The sequence below is a fragment of the Callospermophilus lateralis genome, chromosome 4 (assembly GCF_048772815.1).
Source record: "Callospermophilus lateralis isolate mCalLat2 chromosome 4, mCalLat2.hap1, whole genome shotgun sequence".
In the NCBI taxonomy this organism is placed as follows: Eukaryota; Metazoa; Chordata; class Mammalia; order Rodentia; family Sciuridae; genus Callospermophilus; species Callospermophilus lateralis.
In genome coordinates, this window is record NC_135308.1 from 148,930,825 (window position 1) to 148,950,246 (window position 19,422).

Below are 19,422 nucleotides of genomic sequence, written 5' to 3' on the forward strand. Positions count from 1 at the left end.
TTTAGTGAATGTCTATGGTTTTGATTTGCATTTCCCTAATAATCAATGACATTTAGCACTTTTTCATGTACTGAATAGCATTTGTATAACTTCTTTGTAGAACTGTCTATTCAAGTACTTTCTCCACATTTAAACTGGGTTATTTGTCTTTTCATTGTTGAATTATTATAAGAGTTTTCATGTATCTGAATACAACACTCTTACTAGATTTATGATTTACAAATATTTTCTCCTACCCTGTAAGTTATCTCTTCACCCTCTAACAGCCTCTTTTGATGCCCAAAGGTTTTTAATTTTGATTAAGTTGAATTCATGCATTTTTTTTCTTTTGTTTTATATGTTTTTTGGTGTTGTATTTAAGAAACCATTGTCAACTCCAAGGTCTTTAAGATTTGTCCTTATATTTTCTTCTAAGAAATTTTCCTCACTTTAGCTAGACATTGGTGAGGATTTTGCATGTATATTTATAATGGATACTGGTCTGTATTTTCTTTTCTTTCTTAAGGGTTTGATATCTGAGTAATGCTGGCCTCACAGAGTAAGTTACAATGTGTTCCCTCCTGTTTTCTGAAAGTTTTTGAGAAAGATTGGTGTTAATTTTTGTCCTCTGTTGGGAGTTTAGTTTTTTTTTTTTTTTTTTTTTACAGATTCAAACTCCTTTGTTTGTTATAGGTCTAATCAGATTTTCTTTCTTCTTGAGGCAGTTGTGGCAGTTTTCTATTTCTGGGAATGTGTCCATTTCATTTAGATTATCTAATTTGTTGGTATATAATTGTTCATATTTTTCAAGAACAAAAGCAACATCCCCATTTTTTTCTGATTATATATGTTGGGTATACTTTCTCTCTTTTCTTCTGTTTAGTCAATAGCTTGTTAATTCTGTTGAATTTTTTTGGAGAACCAACTTTTTGGTTCTCTATCCTCTGATCTTTATTTTCTTCCTTTTGTTAGCTGTGGTGCTAGTTTGTCCTGTTTTTTAGTTCTAAGGTATAAAGATAGGTTGCTGATTTGAGACCTTCTTTTCTAATGTAGGTTCACATATACAAACTTCCTTCCCAGCACTGCTTTTGCTGCATCTCATAAGTTTTATACACTGTACTTTGTTGTTATTCATCTCAAAATGTTTTGCATTGTATTTCCTTCTTTGACTAGAAGTGAGTGCCACATTTAATAAACATGAATTTGTAGATTTTTACAGTATTCCTTAATTTCTAGTTTTATTCCATTGCAGTCTAATATGATTTACATTTTTCTCAGTTTACTGATGATTGTCTTAAGGCCTAACATATGGTTTATTCTTGAAAAAACTCCATGTGCACTTGAGAAGAATGTGTATTATGCTAATGGTGGAAATGTTTCGAGTGTTTTAGTGTATGTCTGTTACATCTAGTTTTATGTTGTTGAAGTCCTTTGTTTCTTTATTGATCTTCTATATGGATTTAGCAGTTTTTTTTTCATTTTTAATTTATTTTATGCCTGGTATCATCTGTTCCCAAGGTGATAAAGGCTTTGATTAAGATCAGACAAGGATTTCAATAATGTACCTTTACTACCAACATGAAGGCCCAGAGTATGATTGGCATTACTTTAGTCAGTGTGAAAAATCATACCCATGATATAAATGGCTCTTCCCTCTGTCCAAATTACACACTTTCCATGTGCTAGTGTCCTTATTTGTACTTTGGCAAATCTATCCTTTGAGTTAATGAAGATGGTGGTACTGAAATGTATTTCTATTATTGTGTATCCCTTTAGAATTTCTCTCCTTTACAACTGTGAGAGTATGCATGACACTATTCTTTTACCTTCTTGTTTTACATAGTTGCATCTTCTGGTGGTTGTATTTTTTTTTTAAATTTAATTCTGTCCATACTGTTTAGTTTTATTAGCCAGTCAGAGTTGTTGTTTACTTCTGGTTAGTGAACTAAACTGACAAATTCTAAATTTAGCTACCCAGCTACTACTGTAATGATGATGTGTACCAACTTCAAAATATCAGAGGTTTACAAAAATAAGTTCAATTTTTTCCTCCTGGGTCTATGGGAAGCTTTTTCATAATGCCAGATGGTTCCATATCTGCTCTAGTATTTCTCATTCTGGGGCCATTAGCTATCTAGGACATGCTCACCTTACCACAGATGATAGAGCACAAGAGGTCAAGTCAAACCAGGTAAAACACTTAAAGCTTCTGCTGATGTCACACTTGCTAACATCACACTGTCTTAAATGAGTCACAAAGTTAAGCCCAATGGGATAGGAAAATCTCCCTCCATTAGAGGGGGTAAGGAGTGTGAATACCTGCTATAGTAACACCATCAACCATAATCTAGCAAAATTAGACACTCAGGCACAATGTAAATAGTATTTCAAAAAGATAAATTTATTTAAAGGACCTACCCGGAAGCTAAGCCCTTTATTTTTATAAAGGAATTATGTCCTTTCTTTTATGAAATGATGATAATGAAAGGTGATAACACTTAAAATTCTTATTGTTTAATTAAAAAAAAAAAAGCTGGAAATCACCAAGATTTTTGGAGAAATTTACTAGTCTATAAAAAAACTTCAAACATCTACTACAAGAGAAAAAATAATCATAGACCTCTGAGTATTCCTATGTCTCCCTGGCTGTTATTCACCATTCACAGGTTATTCCTTGGCTTGCAAATACACCCATTTCTTCCCTTTTCAAGTTTTATTATTCCGAATGCTTGTGATTTGAAATATCCATGTTTTAGAGAACTGAAATGCCAATATTTATATCTAGTGATTTATTACCTTGAAAATGAGCCATTTTAAGGTCTCTATACAAACTTGGTTTTGTAAATACTTGGGACCTAAAATTTTAATGTCATATAAATCTTTCATCTCCCTCACATAAAAATTTTAACAGGCAGTGCATACACAAAGAATAATGGCCTATAATTCTGAAACTTTAAAAAGGTGAGCTCTATAAAGACAAAAAATTATAAAAAAGTAGCCAGCAATTTTACTATTATATCACTATTAATTACATCACTATTAATGATATTTAATAGTTTTTTAAAATATGTATATAATAATTAATAAATATTAATGATTTTGACAAAGCTTTTTCAATGATTTAAAACTGCAAAACAGAAGAGCAGTGTCTTTTGATCAGAGTATTCATAAAGCCAATAAAGAAATTGGTACTCCTCTAATGACTGATTGTCTCATTTCACTCCTGACTTCTCAGTTTATTTCTACCTCCTACACTTGCTCTTCAGCTTGTTTTTGTGATATTCTCCAGCTTTAGGAACTATTAAAATGTTATAGCTACCTCATCCATTCTAGACTAGGGGGTAGGATGGAAGAACATGATACTGAAATGTATTTGCAGAAAACCTTATATAAAGACTTTTGAATTTGTCAAAATACCAAATTTTCCATGAGTCTCATGTAACAAATTGAGATTTGCAGTTCATTATGATACATTTATTTAAACATGATCTGTGACATAACTTCATAATATGATAATGGCCTTTTATTATTCTATTGATCTTGCCCAATATTGTGTCTAATGTATATTTAAATTTTACAAAAGTGTACATCTAAAATAAGAGACAGAAAGATATTCACAAAGTTAATGAAAGTTTCCATTAACTGGGATGAAAACTGACTTCGCAGATTTTGAAAATCATGTTGGTGCCAAATCTCTAATTTAAATAGAATATCTTTCTTTTTTTTTTTTTTTTTAAAAAAGAGAGAGAATTTTTTAATATTTATTGTTTAGTTTTCGGTGGACACAACATCTTTGTTTGTATGTGGTGCTGAGGATCGAACCTGGGCCGCAAGCATGCCAGGCGAGCGCGCTACCGCTTGAGCCACATCCCCAGCCCTAGAATATGTTTCTTTTATAATAATTTGTGCAATTTATATGAATGTTGAACTTTGTCTAATTTTTTTTCAAAACTTCACATCTGCATGTACATTTTTTTAAAGTTGTAGATGGATATAATAATTTTTAACTATTTATTTTTATGTGGTGCTGAGGTGCGAACCCAATGCTTCACACTTGCTAGGCAAGCAGTCCACCACAGAGCTACAACCCTAGTCCCTATCTAATTTTTAAAATATATATTCTCATTAAAATAAAAGGAAAATTTATAAATCTGGTTACAACATAAGCCACATACCTGCAGGTATGATCATCACTCACACTTGCGATTTCTTGACCTTCTTTGGGATCAAATGCCAAACCATTAATGAAATCTGAATGACCCTCTAACACCTGACAAAATGGGAAATTTAATAAGAAAACAGGAAAATAATCTACAATATTCCTATCAAATATATTTACTTCTCTGCGTCAAGAAATTTCAATGCATGTTTCTTTTTTCTATAAATATTTCTTTGGCAAGCTGCTATTTTTAAAGAATGATTTATACACCCACTTTTTGGGAAGGTTTGTGTTGGAAAGAAGTTAGTCATTCAATACACTGCTTATTAGCTTAGTCTAACTTTTCTCGTATGCATTTCTTCCAAAAACATGCATACTTTTTTACTGTACCTGTCCTTGTCTCACCTCCTTTCTCATTTATCACATGCTAAAAAACCTTTTAGGGGTACTGGGATTGAGTCCCTCTAAGCTTTTTACCTTATTATCTAGTGCTTTGCACACTTATTGCTTAATATACATAATATGAACTTCACCTTCAAATGTTTTCCTTCTCTTGCTCAATGTAACTGCCAGAACTGGAGACAATATTATAAGCCCAAAGTCACAATCAACACAGTAATCCCCTTCTGACCATAGAAGGAACAAATGGGAAGCTATAAGCTGGAGGACAATGTGAACAGGCAAGGTTCCATTTGTCAAAAATCTTTATAGTTGAAGTTCCAAATAAGCCTGCCAGATATTTGAATATCTGAATGGATTTTCTTCCTTCCTCTCTCCTTTCCTTCCAAAAACTTGAATTTGATCTGTTCACTATATAGAAATGCATGATAAAAAAGAGGAAAAAAAAGCATTTCCATGTAATATTAATAAACCCAACTCCTCCAAATACTTCTCCAATGCTTCTCCTCTGTTCTGAGACAAATTAACATTAAATGTTTAATATTATTGTAATGAGCATATTAACTTTCAATAGGTAAAAATTTTATGTGCTATTTATACATTTAGTTATTCATGGTAGAGCCTTAGATTAACCAATATTTGTACCATACATTATCCCTATTGCACACAGCTTAAAGCATAATTTTCACTACTCTCTAAATGATTAGATAGGTTTACCTTTGCTTTATAACATATTTTTAATTTGCTAGAAAGTCAAGAAGGCAATACCATTCTTATAAGAAAATGTGATAACAACTTCAACCCATCCTGAGGGCTATTACATTACCAGAAAATGTAATATATATAACCCTATATAAACGTATATAGGGTTATTATGTATTAAGTACCATTCCGTTTTACATGAATTAGTTCAAGCAATGCTCATAATTCTATGAGGGAGATGCTATGATTACCCTTTCCCTAGAGATTAGGGTAAGAGTTTACAGAGATTAGATTACTTGACTAAGGTTACACCATTACTAAACTAAGGTTATACCATTACTAAACTGCAGAGCTGGGCTTGAAATGCAGGGGTTTTGGCTCCTGTGTCTGAGCTCTTAACCACTTTGTAAACCTGTCTGGGCTATGCTGCCCTTACCATTTGTTCCCTTGAGTTCAACTCTTACTCCAAGTATGTTTGCATCCATTTTATTTTTACTATACCCGACTATGATTTTGGCATTTTCTTATTTACTGTTTCTACCTCATATTTTACTACTAAATGATATCAGATTTAGAATCTTCTATTAGAACCTAGTTACTACCGTATATAACAGAATAAATGAGACCCTAAATCACAAACTTTGAAGATGACCGTAAAAACTCATTTCAAATTAGGATAAATAATTTAAAAGAAAAATAATAACATGTTTTAAAGTAAACTCTGAATATTTATGAATTATACTTGTCAACATACCTTATATTCATTTTTATCTTGAAGATCTGAAGTAAATAATCTAATTTTCATATCAATAGCTGAAGTACAAAATCTGGAAGCAAAAAACCCAAACAAATCTATTTTTAGCCTCTGTAAGTAAAAGTCTTCCCTTCCTATTGTCCCTCCCTCCAAGTCACTGGAATGTTTTATAATTCATAATCATGCTCTTCCTGAGGATGGGAAGGAGAATGTTGTAGTTCTGTTGTAGGAAATATTATATGCCCATTAAAGCACATAGGAGGCAAATTAAATATTTTATTTTGAAAACACATAAAATGTTACCACATTCTGGATTTGTCTCTTCAATTATAAATCAGTACATGAATGTCTGGGGTTGCTCCACTTTCCTTTGAATCTTTTCTACTTTAGGAGCATTTAATCCTTCTCTTAATTAAATCAGAAACCTCAGAGAAGTAAAGTAAGGTGAACAATTTATTTTCTAGCCACTATGAAAGGAAAGCAAGCAAATAGAACATGAAAAAGAAAACGAGGAAAGAGAAAGAAAATAAACTCAAGATAATAACATGCTAAAGAGAATCCATCAAGAGCTTTTTTTTTTTTTGGTAATATTTTTAAGTTGCAGATGGGTCACAATATCTTATTTACTTATTTTTTACTATGGTGCATTAGGATTGAACCCAGTGCCTCACATGTGCAAGGCAAGTGCTCTACCGTTGAGCTATAATCCCTGTACAAGAAGAGCTTCTTTTTAAATGTAAGATAAAAGTTAATGATGGTTAAGAGCGATGCCAAGTCACACCTTACTTGCTACGTAGTTATGAATGTACTTATTTTGGAACACTATGAAAAAAATATAAAGTAAAGAAGGCTACTTAAAGTTTAATCACAATTGCCCATAATTATGTATAAAACAGTGAACTGGAAGTATAAATGGATTCTTTCTTTTCATATTACTGCATTTTCTAAATTTTTAATGTGATATTTTTCACAAGAGAAGTATGTAATTTATTTGGAAAGGACAAAGTTATGTCATCAGGTTGCTTTGAAAATATTCTTTAACTTTTTGGCGGTATGGGGATTGAACCCAGGGCATGCTACACAAGTGTTCTAGCACTGGGCTATACCTCCAGTCCCAAAACATTAACTTTAAAATTAACGGCTGGTTAATATTTTTTGTATTACTTACATTTGTATAGTTCCAAAAAGGATTTGAATAGCTTATCATAAATAAACAAAAAAACCTCAAAATGATGAATTGTAGCAAATTCATTAAAAGAAGGCAAACATGCATTGAGCAATGAAGGGAATGATCACAAGATATAAGCCCTTGTACAGACGGCTTTAGCAGGCATTACTGTCTCAACTAAATTTAGTTTTTCAGAAAGTTGGATTTTCAGTAATTAAGGTGGCAAAATAAGAGAAGAATCTGTGAAGATTTCAAAGTATTCATATGAATTTCATGTAAAGATCTTTGTAGTTTGGACCAAACACATGGTTAAGTCATCACTGCCATAACTGCATATTTAAATCACAAATAAATATGATAATCCTAATTTATTAATAGCAATGTCAAAATATGGAATCATCTAGAATTATGGAAAATGGGCACGGAGGAAACAGTCTCTACAATCAGACTTGTCATCATTTAACATAATTAGAGAACATTATTAAATACTGCATTTGAAACTTTAAACTTACTTGATTACTGTAGGCAATGAATCAAGTCTAGTCTCTGGGCTCCAAGCTATGCCATCAACCCTGATTCCATGGTGAAATGTTCGAAGGGTTTTATATTGAATTCCTTCAATGTCTGCTTCCTCCTCCTAAGCACATACAATAAGTGTTTTAACACGTTTAGAGGACCAATAAAACAAATATTCTGAATTTCATTATAATAAAAAATTTTCAGGAGGCCACGTAAATATTTTGGAGACTGAGTTAAACTAATTTATAGAATAAGTCATAACAAAACCAAAGTTGTTTAGGCCTTACAAAATTAATCCCTAACACAACTAAAATCAAGCAGTAAATGTGCTATGGTTTATCCTAGGAAACATTTTACTTTTAATAGTAAACATATTTTATAACAAGTTCAAGAAAAAAGTTACGTTTTTCAAAATCAGAACATTCTAAATAAATGAATGATTATACATGGACTATCAACTTGATGATATAAAAATATAAAAATGTACATAAAGTTTGGATTAGATATTTTGGAGCCTTAAAATGCTTCAAAGTCATTATAATGAATGTCAGTGATTTTCATGTGGTATGTAAAATGTGCCATAATAGGGCTGGGGTTGTGGTTCACCGGAAGGAAGAGCGCTTGCCTAGCATGTTCGAGGTGCTGGGGTTCAATCCTTAGTCATCACATAAAAATAAACAAAATTGTGTCCAATTAAAAAATAAATATTTTTTAAAAAAAGATGTGCCATAATAGTTCATGAATAGTGAATATGCAAATAATATTCAAATTAATTTACTCTTAAGATTCTTAAAAAAATTTTTTTTTTTTTTGGTATCAAGGATCAAACACTGGGGTACTTAACCACTGAGCCACATCTCCAACCCCTTTTCATGTTTTATTTTGAGACAGGGTCTTATTAAGTTGCTTAGGGTCTTGCTAAGTTCTTGAGGCTGGTCATGAACTTGGGAGCCTCAGTCGCCCAACTTGCTGTGATTATAGATGTGTGCCCCTTTGCCTGGCGCTCGTAGATATTTGATTCTGGGTATATGTGCTCAGTAAAGTCAGCTTACTTACCTAGCTCTGTCTTACTAAAATGACTTCAGGTTATTATCATGAGAAGGTAAGAAGAAACTGAATTTTAAAAGTCAAGTCACCTATCTCTAATAATGTGGACAATAACTTAAGAAACTCTTCTATTACAAAAATAATGAAAAATGACATCCAGAGAAGCAACTGTGTAGCAAAATGTGCAGAGTCATAAGGTCATTTGCCCACATCAAATGACTTAAAGCTTCTGTTTGCAAGGGATAGGAGACAAAGCTCAGTACTACACAAGGAAGGACATCATATCAAAGATCTCTACATAGACTGAAGGCCCTTAAGGGGGAAGAAGGAAAATAAACAAAAAAAGAAATACTATGCAAAATACCCAACATGAGTTGAAGCCAGGAGAAAGAAAAAGCAACTTTAGTAGAGCAAAATCAAGTTAATAGTTTATATATAATCATGAGTCTGGGACTTGAATTCACACCATGCAGTCCAAAAAAAATGACAAAGAACATATTTCAAAGTGGTCATATGTTGGTAGTGGCCTCAAGCATCTAACAGAAACAAAGGCAATTTTTTCTTGGATGAGCAACTCTACCCAGGCCTCAAAAAGTTCCTGAAGATATAGTCCAATCAAACACAATTTTGTATATACATGTACTTCACATATGCAAATAAAGTACTACAAACAAAAACAATAAAAACAATAAAACAGCAGACTTGAACCTACAAAGACATCAGATTAAAAATAATTATTGCAGCAGAATGTGGTAGCATGTCTGTAATTCTAGTGATAGACAGAAGGATTGCAAGTTCTAGGCCTTTGCAATTAATTTGGTAAGGCTCTGTCTCAAAAAAATAAAAGGGCGGGAGATAGAGCTCAGTGAATAGAGTGCCCCTGGATTTATTCAATCCCCAGTACTTCAAATAAATAAAGAATAATCACAGTGGTACATGCCTATAATTACAACTACTTGGCTAGAAAGATGGCAAGTTCAAAGATAGTCTGGGCAACTTGATGACACTGCTCAAAATAAACTAAATATAACTATAATCAAATCAGCATGATATTAGCATAAAAACAAACATACTGTCCAATGGAACAGGATTCAAAAATCCTGAAATAACAAATTAACCCATGCATTTACAGACAATTGATTTTTTTATAAAGGTCTGAAAAACATGCAATGGGTTAAGGACAGTCTTTTTAATAAATGGGAAGAGACGAATATCCACAAGCAGAAGCATGAAATCAAATTGTTATTTCATACCTTATATATACATCAACTCAAATTAAAGAATTAGATGTACAACTTGAAACTGTAAAACGGCCAGAAGAAAACATGAAGGAAAAGCCCCACAATACCAGTCTGGGCAATATTTTTAATATGAACCCAAATGCAAGGGGACAAAAGTAAAAACAGGATTATAAAATTCCTCTGTATCTAAAAAGCTTTTACAAAGCAAAAGAAACAAGTGTGAAGAGAACCTATAAAACGGGCAAAAATATTTGTAGACTATAAATCTGAGGAGATCAATATCCTAAATATATGCGAAACTCAAGAGCAAAAAAATAAAAAGCCCAATCAAAAAATGGGTAAAGGACCTAAACGACTCACAATGGCAAAAAGGTATATAAAGAATGCCCAGTAGGTAAACTAAAATCACAATGAGATAGCACCTCACATCTGACAGAATGGCCATATCAAAAAGAAAACAAGTGTTGAAAAGGATATAGAGAAAAAGCAGTCCTTGTCTTTTGTTGGTAGAAATGAAAATTATGCCAACTATTATAAAAAACAACATGGAGGTTCCTCAAAATATCAAAAATTAAAAATATATTAAAAATTGAACTACCCTATGATACAGGAATCCAATTTCTGGGAATATAGCCAAAGGAATTGAAAATAGTATATAGAATTGATATCTGCATTTCTGTATTCACTGCAGCATTATCACCGATAGCCAAAATATGGAATAAACCTAAGTGTCCACTGGTGGATAAATGGATAAAGAATGGAATGGATAAAGTATCTGTTCATACGGGAAACATTGAAAAAGAAAATCTAATAGAAATAGGAAGTAGAATATTGTTTTCCAGAAACCAAAGGAGGAGGGGTGACGTTGGACAGAGGATACAAAAATTCAGTTTGATAATTGTTTTTGAGATCTACTTTAGGGCATGGTGACCAATGCTCATAATAATGTACTACATTTTTCAAAATGGTTAATAAAAAATATTACAAGTCTCATTACAAAAAATGAGGTGATGAACATGTTATCTTGATTCAACCATTCCACATTTTACATGTATACCGAAATATCATATTATACCCCATAAATATAAAACTGTTTCAATGAAAAATAAAAAACAGAACTTTGAGATGAAGATACACTTGAAATTTAAAAATTCAATGCTTAGATGCAGCTTGGAGATGGATTTAAAAAACTGCTCAGAATTCATCCGAGAAGACAAAAAGAGAGGTTTGGAGACAGAGAGAATTTTAATGGGAAGTTCCATCGTTTATCTGACTTGTATAAGAAGAGAATAGGAAAGAGGCAGTATTTGAAGAGACAATGGTGAAGGATTCTCCATATTAGATGACACCCACCGGTAGCCACATTTGTTTCAGGCAGCTAAAAACAAATCCATAGCTAGAAATAATGTAACGAAACTTCAGAAAACACACACCTACAGGCGGGGGTGAGGAGGGAGGGAGATAAAGAAAGAGGAAGAGAGAGGGAGCGAGAGATATTAATCTTAGCAACTGAAGCTAGAAAGAAAAGTCTTCTAAAATAGATTTTTTAAAACAGAATATTAGACCAATAACCAACTTCTCAGCAGAAACAATAGCAGGAAGACAGTAGAATTAATATCTTCAAAATGCTGAAAGAAATAAAATTTTAGACACCACAAACATGATTTCAAGAATGTGGTTGTGTTAAATAAATTTTCAGAAAAACAAACCTCCAAAGTTTGCATCAGTTAAAGGATCTGGGACTGGCAAACTATAATTCAAGGGCCAAATCTGGCCCATGGCCTGTTTTACAAGTTTCATGAGCTGAGAATCATTTTTACATTTTTAAGGTGTTATGAAAAGAAAAATCAAAAAAGAAAGACTAACATTTAACAGAGTCCTGAGAGCTTGGCAAAGCATAAAATATTTACTATCTGTCCCTTTAATGAAAACATTTGCCAACTCTTGAAGCAAAGAATATGCTTTGGGAGAATAAAAGTGATCTCAGAAAGCTTAAAATGAAAGGAATAAGGAGTAAAAAACTGAAGGCTAACAAGTGGGTAAATACAAACAAATATTAGTTATGTAAAACAGCAATATTTAATTTGTGGGTTAAAACAAGAGGAAAAAGGAAGGAAAACTAAAATACTGAACAAAAATCTGGAGCAGTGAGGACAGTTACACGTGAAAGGACTTGTCTTCTTCAGAAAGAAGGTAAAGATATTAATTTTTTTAAAGAAATATATTTTTAAAGAGAGAGGTGAGAGAGAGAGATAGACAGAGAGAATTTTTAATATTTATTTTTTAGTTTTTGGCGGACACATCATCTTTGTTTGTATGTGGTGCTGAGGATCGAACTCGGGCCGCACACATGCCAGGCGAGCGCGCTACCACTTGAGCCACATCCCTAGCCCAGATATTAATTTTGACTCAAATTAAATATCGGTGTTCAAATGTCTTTGGTAATCATTATGAAACAGAGAAACACCATATAAAACTTCTAAACAACTAAAGAGGAAAAAATGAAAAGAAGTGTGTATGTACATGTGTGTGTAAAATACAAACTGAAAACATGATAAGAACTCGCATATTGACAATTTTTCTACACCAGAAAATGAAAAGTAACCCAACAGTACAGGAATAAATAAATTGTCGTGTTATACCATACAATGCTGAAAATAAAGGAACTTGAACTTGGAGGAATCTAATAAATATACTGTTAAACAAGAACAACAAAGTTTAAAAGATTGAAATAAAATTTAAAACATGAAAATATAGTGATTTGGAATATACATAAAAAATGCTATAAAGAAAAATAAGGAAGCAATAATACAAAATTTCAAACATGGTTACTCCTTAGTGTGAGACAGAATGGAAGTAGTGGAGGGATATTCACAGGTCTTCAAAGGAACTGCTAATATCCCTTTCCTAGGCTAGGTAGTAGGTAGTATACAGGGATAACTTTATTATTTTTCATTATAACTTATCTAGATAATAACTATTTTTAAATACATATTTTTATGAGCATAAAATACTAAAATTTAAAAATAAATCATTCTTCCATTTAAACCATTACCTGAACTAAATTTTCTAAAGATTAAGGCAAACAATTTTACAAATTTGCCAAAAGAATGTTTAGTACTAAGTAACTCTAGTCATCTTTTATAGAACTACGGGATTATAAAATATCAGGAGAAAAATCCAGAGCAGGTAAAACTTGAGATATTATGGAATATATGTCTGTATAAACAGGATTACCTGAAGGCCAGTTTTAAGAATTCCCTTCAACTTGAACTAAATGTAATGTTTCATAAGTGTACTCTAATTGCATCCAAGTAGATGTGTTGATTTTCCCCAAGGCAGGCTTTGGGATCTTAGCCAAGTCATTTCACAGATATACTACATATTATCTTTCTCTACATAATTCAGATATCCTTTGAAAATAACTTTAAATTTCAGATGAATTTAGAGTTAATAGCAAAAGCTTTTCTGTAAATGAAAGGAGAAAATAGAAATACACCTATCAAGGAAAGAAACACTCTGCCAAATTTTAGTGCTTTATAACATGTGTATAATAGCTGTATAGCTAACAGTCAGATGTGCCAAGACAGCAACCACTAAGCAATTTTAAAATAAGTTTAGGAGACTAATCATAGCTGACTTCATAGTTTGGATTACATTTACTTTTCCACACCTGACAAATCAATCTTCTCAAAATGGAGTTTTCAAATAAAAATTCACATTATTTTGCCCCTATAACAATAGTGGTGAAAAATCAGGTCCTTTATTTGTTGAAAATTATACATGGAATCATTAGGTGGTCATGGGCTCAATCTCAGGGACTGTATATAGCTTGAGTGTTATGAATTACCAGTAAAACTTTTTTTTCCCCTGGCAGCACTGTCTGTCATTGAGCCAACAAAAAGGATAGAGTGTGTGTGTGGTATAGGCAGAGATGAATGCTATTTTGGGATCAATCTGAGGTGCAGGCAGTATTGTATACTCAGGAAATTAACAGACTCTGGAAAACTTGCTATAATAGAAATGATTATACAAGGCTCCAAAAATTTGAGGTTGAGACATCAGCCATGTTGATGAAAAGGCTCTTCTAAGGGTTTAAAATATGTTAGCCCACACCTATTTAATGCCAAACACAGAATTTCAGACAAGACTGTGAAATTTATCTAGTTTGTTTCTTTAATGCTTTAATCTCTGGTAGAACATCTGAAAAAGTTTGCACTTACCTCCCATGAGTTTAAACTTACACTGAAATTTTTCTTCAAATATATTATCTCCTCTGAATCATAATATATTGCTGAGAACTGAAGGTTATGGTTGTAAATATTACTGTCAACTTACAGAGGAAGATAAGAGAACTATGCTATCTGATATTGTAGCCACTAGCCACATGACCTAAAGCATTTAAAATGTGGCTAGTTCAATTTGAGACGTACACTTTATAAGGTGTAAAATATACTAGATGATTTAAAAGATTATGAAAATAGTATATCATTAAAAACTTTCTACTTTTTTCAAACAGATCTCCCTATATTGCCCAAGGTAACCTCAAACTCATCACCCTCCTGCCCCAACCTCCCCAGTAGCTGTGATTACAGGTACATGCCACCATGTTCAGCCAGCCATTAATTTTTGCACTGATTACATGTGTAATATTCTAGATATAGTGGGTAAAAAATGTTAAAGTTTAATTTCACCTGTTTTTGAAGTTTTTAGATGACTACAATATTTAAATTGATATTTGTGCTCATATTTCTACTGGACAGTACTGAATTAGCTCCCTTTGGCAGTTTAGTCATTGCACTGATTCATGGTGAACACACAGATGACTAAAGACTCTAAGTCACAATTCTCCCTTTCAGATATAACAGTCTATCATTTTAAGACTTTATGTTCAATTTTAGCTTGCTCAACTGGGCCCATAAATCCAATCTATTAAATAACATTTGGATCTAAACACAACCTGACATATAACAGGTGCTCAATAAATGAAGTCTATTATCCACAGCATTAAGGTATCCTTCTGTTTCATGTGCCACATAAAAACAATGTACTTGCCTAAATCAATGCTCTCATTCCCGTCCAACTAGATACCTTAATTCATTAATGAAGACTCTATGAATAGACTTAGAAACTTTCATCTTCTTTTGTCCTTTATACATAGGGCTTCTATTGCACTGCTTTATATTTACATATCTCCTTGAGGGCAGGGTCTTTGCTTTTGTATTTTCCTGGCAACTACTATGCACTTAATGAATATTTGACAATTGCATGACACCATTCAACAGTACTATATCATTCCACTCACATTTCTATCATACGCAAAATGACAGCTTTAGGTTCTGAAAACTGTTCCATTGAAATTCAAAATCAGTATTTTCCTAATAGTCTTATAATAAGAATTGCCTTTCTGATTGGAATGTCAAAATCTCTCAATGCAATATACTTTGCATAGTTTTCTCTTAAGAGTTCATACCCCATTTTAATCATATGTTTGATATCTCAGGATCATTGGACTGTCTTGAGCAACTTAAAAAAAAAAAAAAAAAAGACAAGAGGCATGAAATTTGAGTGCTATTAAACCTGAAGGTTCTAGGATGAGAGACTAGGAATGTTTAGTAAGTTTAACTAGATAAAAAAATAACTTCAAAGAGATTAATTTATTCTGAATCCTCAAGGCCAAACTAATGGAACTCAATTCTCTTTCGGAACTGTTTTATCTACCTTCCTGAACAGAAGCACAGGAAAAGAAAAAAAGTATAAGAATAGGGTCTAGATCCTATTTTTTTCATTTCCTAATCATGCAAATCCCTGAACTTTTCTGAAGCAGAATATAAATTCTGAAAGAAAAGGAACTGATTTGTTTAACTGCATTTGTAATGCCTGGCTAAGAATATGATGTGATCACTATATGCTAAAATAATACAAAATCTAATTTTTCCCTAGGTAATTTGGAGATAAGATCTACATTGCCAACTCCCAGGTCTGAGAATCATTCAAGACAATGCATGTCACTATAAACCATAATGGAATAATACAAATGCTTTCACTTGTTCTCTTTTCTCACTGAGTCATTTTCCCCACTTCTACCCATTACCTCTATCTTTTCTTTTTCCTAATTTGTTCTCTCTTCTTGACTTTCTCCCAAAACATGTTTTAACTGATCATAAGCTAGAGATAAACATTTTTCAAAGTCTGTGTTTACATTTACTAATGTTAAAATAATGAAGCAGGAAGTTTGTTTCACCTGTAGGGGGCTGTTTTATTCTATTAATGGACTACATGAAAGAAATTATTTCTCTTTGGTCTTTTTCAGAAGTATGTTACATTATCTTAATTATATGACTTTTTATCATCCTAATCCAGCATTCCAGCTGAAATTAGGTCAAGGGGCATATGTAGCCTAAAAGTTACAAACTCCTACCCCTACCTAATAAGACAATGTGGGGTAGCCTAAGAGTTCTCATGTTTTACTCAAATAACAACAAACTAAAACCTTAAATATATACTTCCCTTTAGGATAAATATGAATGCATCCTTTTGTATAACTTTACACATTTATTGTACTATAAAATGCTAAATTGCATTCTGATGTCAAAATTGTTCAAGATATAAAACTTGTCTCTTAAGTGAAAGAGGAAATAATGTCTATAATATCACTTTAATAATAGTTATTTTAAACCTTTGAAAATTGGGGACTGCCAAACTACCTCATTGATTAATTCTAATTTGAGAAATATAGTTCTATGAATAATATCTCGATCAATAAAGGATTAGCCATAGATTCTAGATGGTTAAAGCTTCAATTATTCAGGCTCTTACATGTAGTAGCTTTCCCATAAGAAAACACTGTGTGTGCTCACCACAAAGCAATCATACTTTGATGTTAAATATGGGGCTACAACTATCACAACTACCATTATCAATGATAATTAAAACATATACAGATTGCAATGTGCCAGATGGCATCTAGAAATTTTATACACACTAACTCCTTTTGAGCATTATATTCTAATGATTATAGGAGAGGCTAAGTACTTGCTCAAGACTGTGCAGTTGTTCAGAGGTACAGCCAAGCAGAAGTAAAATACCCAGGTATTTTGGCTCCAGAATTTATGCTCTTAAGGGCTATGCTGACTTGCCTGCTCACTTAAATATGATCCCATATCTCATATACTTTAGATATATATTTTAAATGTAAAAAGTGAGAACAAATTAATAGGAAAACTGAATATCATGAAAGTTGTAAATTCTCCTGGAAGACTTTTTAAGCTCTCAATATGACCTTATTTCCTATGTAAAAGCAGAATATAGAAAAAGTGTAATTAACTGGATTTGAATTTTTTCTGTGCATACCAATATTCAGTTACTTGCAGCCTTTAATTACCACAATATTTCATTTCTAATCATAGGCTAAAAAGGAACTTCATACTCTATGTTTTCATTTATATAATGTTTGCACAAATCTCAAGCATATATTACTGGGAATATCCTTCTCTGTGGGTCTTCATATCATTTTTTTTGCACTAAAATTCAATATACTTTCAAAGTTTAACTTTGTATAAATTTCTTATCAGTGAAATATTTTCACAAACTACATCATTCACTGTAGTTTGTGCACTAACCTGAAATGTACATGTGCCAATAACCACATAATTATTGCCACCATATGCAATTAGATTTCCTGAATCCCCACTGTCAAAGGGATTAAATTCTACCACATGTACATAATCGTCGCAATCCACAGTGTAGGCAGCATTTCTTGTGGGATCTTGCTTCATCTTGTATGTCAAAACTGGAGCAGTTGTAGAAATAGAATAGATTTCTACTGCACAATGTCGCGAAACTGTGGATTATAGCACAGACATAATTAGAAGTGGTCAGTGTTAGTCATTTAACAGATGATTCAAAATAAGGTTTGGTATTGCATTGTCAAAGGCAGATCCCCAAAAGCATTTAGAGTATTTATCAAGGGACAGAAGATACAGGACAAAAAACCCTCACTTTAACTATTTATAATTAAGCACTGTTCTATAGCCTTCCTCTTTACCACATTCATGATATCCACATATATAACATCATAAAATTGTGTCTAGATTAATTAAAAGATATACTGAGTACTTAAAGATGGAATCATCTTACGGCTTGGGGACATAACTCAGTTGGTAGAGTGCTTTGCCTCATATGCACAAGGCCCTGGGTTGGATTAAAAAAAAAAAAAGGAATCATTTTAAAAGAAAGTATATTCATAAGAAATTAATAATAGTTAAAATTTATGAAACAGCATTTGTAGGTACCTGTTTAGCATTTTACTGGCATACCCCTAATATTCGCACTAACCTAAAAACAGGTAATACCTGTTGATCCCATTTTAAAAACCAAGGCATGGAGGCTTTAGGTGGTTAATTTGTTAAGCTCATAAACAAAAGCCAGGACTTGAAAGATTTTATTGTGTTGGGCAGTGGTGCCAGAGGAAACAAAACAAACAAACAAAAGATGGCCTCTTTCCTTGAAGGAAATCACCAACAAGGATAGTTATGACTAGGTGTGAAAAGTGCCATAACATAAGCGGATATAAAATACAGATCCTGGAGGATCTTGAGGGCCAACATGTGTGATTGATTTACAAAACTGGGCACAAAACCTCAACTAACCTGTCAGGGCTTAGAGTGCACTCTGAAAACAGCATTCCCGCATGAGAATTATGAATTTTAAAGAGCTAAAATATATATTTTTTAGAAAAAATAAGACAAAAGAGCTGGAGTTGCAGCTCAGTGGCAGAGCACTTGCCTAGCATATGAGACACTGGGTTTGATCCTCAGCACCACATAAAAAAAAAATAAAAGTATTATGTCCATCTATAACACACACACACACACACACACACACACACAAGAACTGTTCTGAAAACAGCTGGACTCAGCAATGAAAACAAATATCTGGGGGCCAGGGTTGTGGCTCAGTGGTACAGTGCTTTAGCATGCGTGAGGCACTGGGTTCCATCCACCGCACTAAGCTAAATATTATAATAATAATAATAATAATAATAATAATGGCATTGTGTCCATCTACAACTAAAAAAATTTTAAAAAACAAAAAAGAAAAAACAAGTGACTGAGTCTGTACTGAGAATGAGATAAGTCTTACCCCTCAGGGAGCTTATATACTAATAACCTTAATGAATGCGGATCCAGGACAGGACACATGTTAAAGGTAACCAGCAAGTGAGAAGTCCTCCAGTGCAGAGAGAAATGCAAGTGCCAGAGTTGGAGGTCGAGCCTCGGTACCTCACCTATTGCTCTTGAAAGCCTGGTGCCAATACACTCACAGGGCTTCCCTGTACCCGAGAGCTGGGACTTGCCCACTCAAGTCCCAGAGCGGAAAGGCAGATGAAGAGGGAAGGAACAAGATAACTCCCAAGCCTCTCCCAGAGCCAGGTGCGTTCCGTGACAACCCG

At 32.9% G+C, this 19,422-nt stretch overlaps 1 protein-coding gene across 1 annotated transcript in view; it reads right to left on the bottom strand.

The window, feature by feature from the left end:
- The window catches only part of Nup37 (nucleoporin 37), a 37,170-nt gene that overhangs the window by 17,558 nt on the left and 190 nt on the right, over positions 1–19,422 (bottom strand). The window contains exons 2-5 of the mRNA XM_076853237.2: positions 17,591–17,811; positions 7,674–7,798; positions 5,994–6,066; positions 4,155–4,249 (exon numbers count right to left, since the gene is read on the bottom strand). Coding sequence (XP_076709352.1) covers positions 4,155–4,249; positions 5,994–6,066; positions 7,674–7,798; positions 17,591–17,746 — 449 coding nt within the window. The 5' untranslated portion in view covers positions 17,747–17,811. The remainder of the gene's footprint in view (positions 1–4,154; positions 4,250–5,993; positions 6,067–7,673; positions 7,799–17,590; positions 17,812–19,422) is intronic.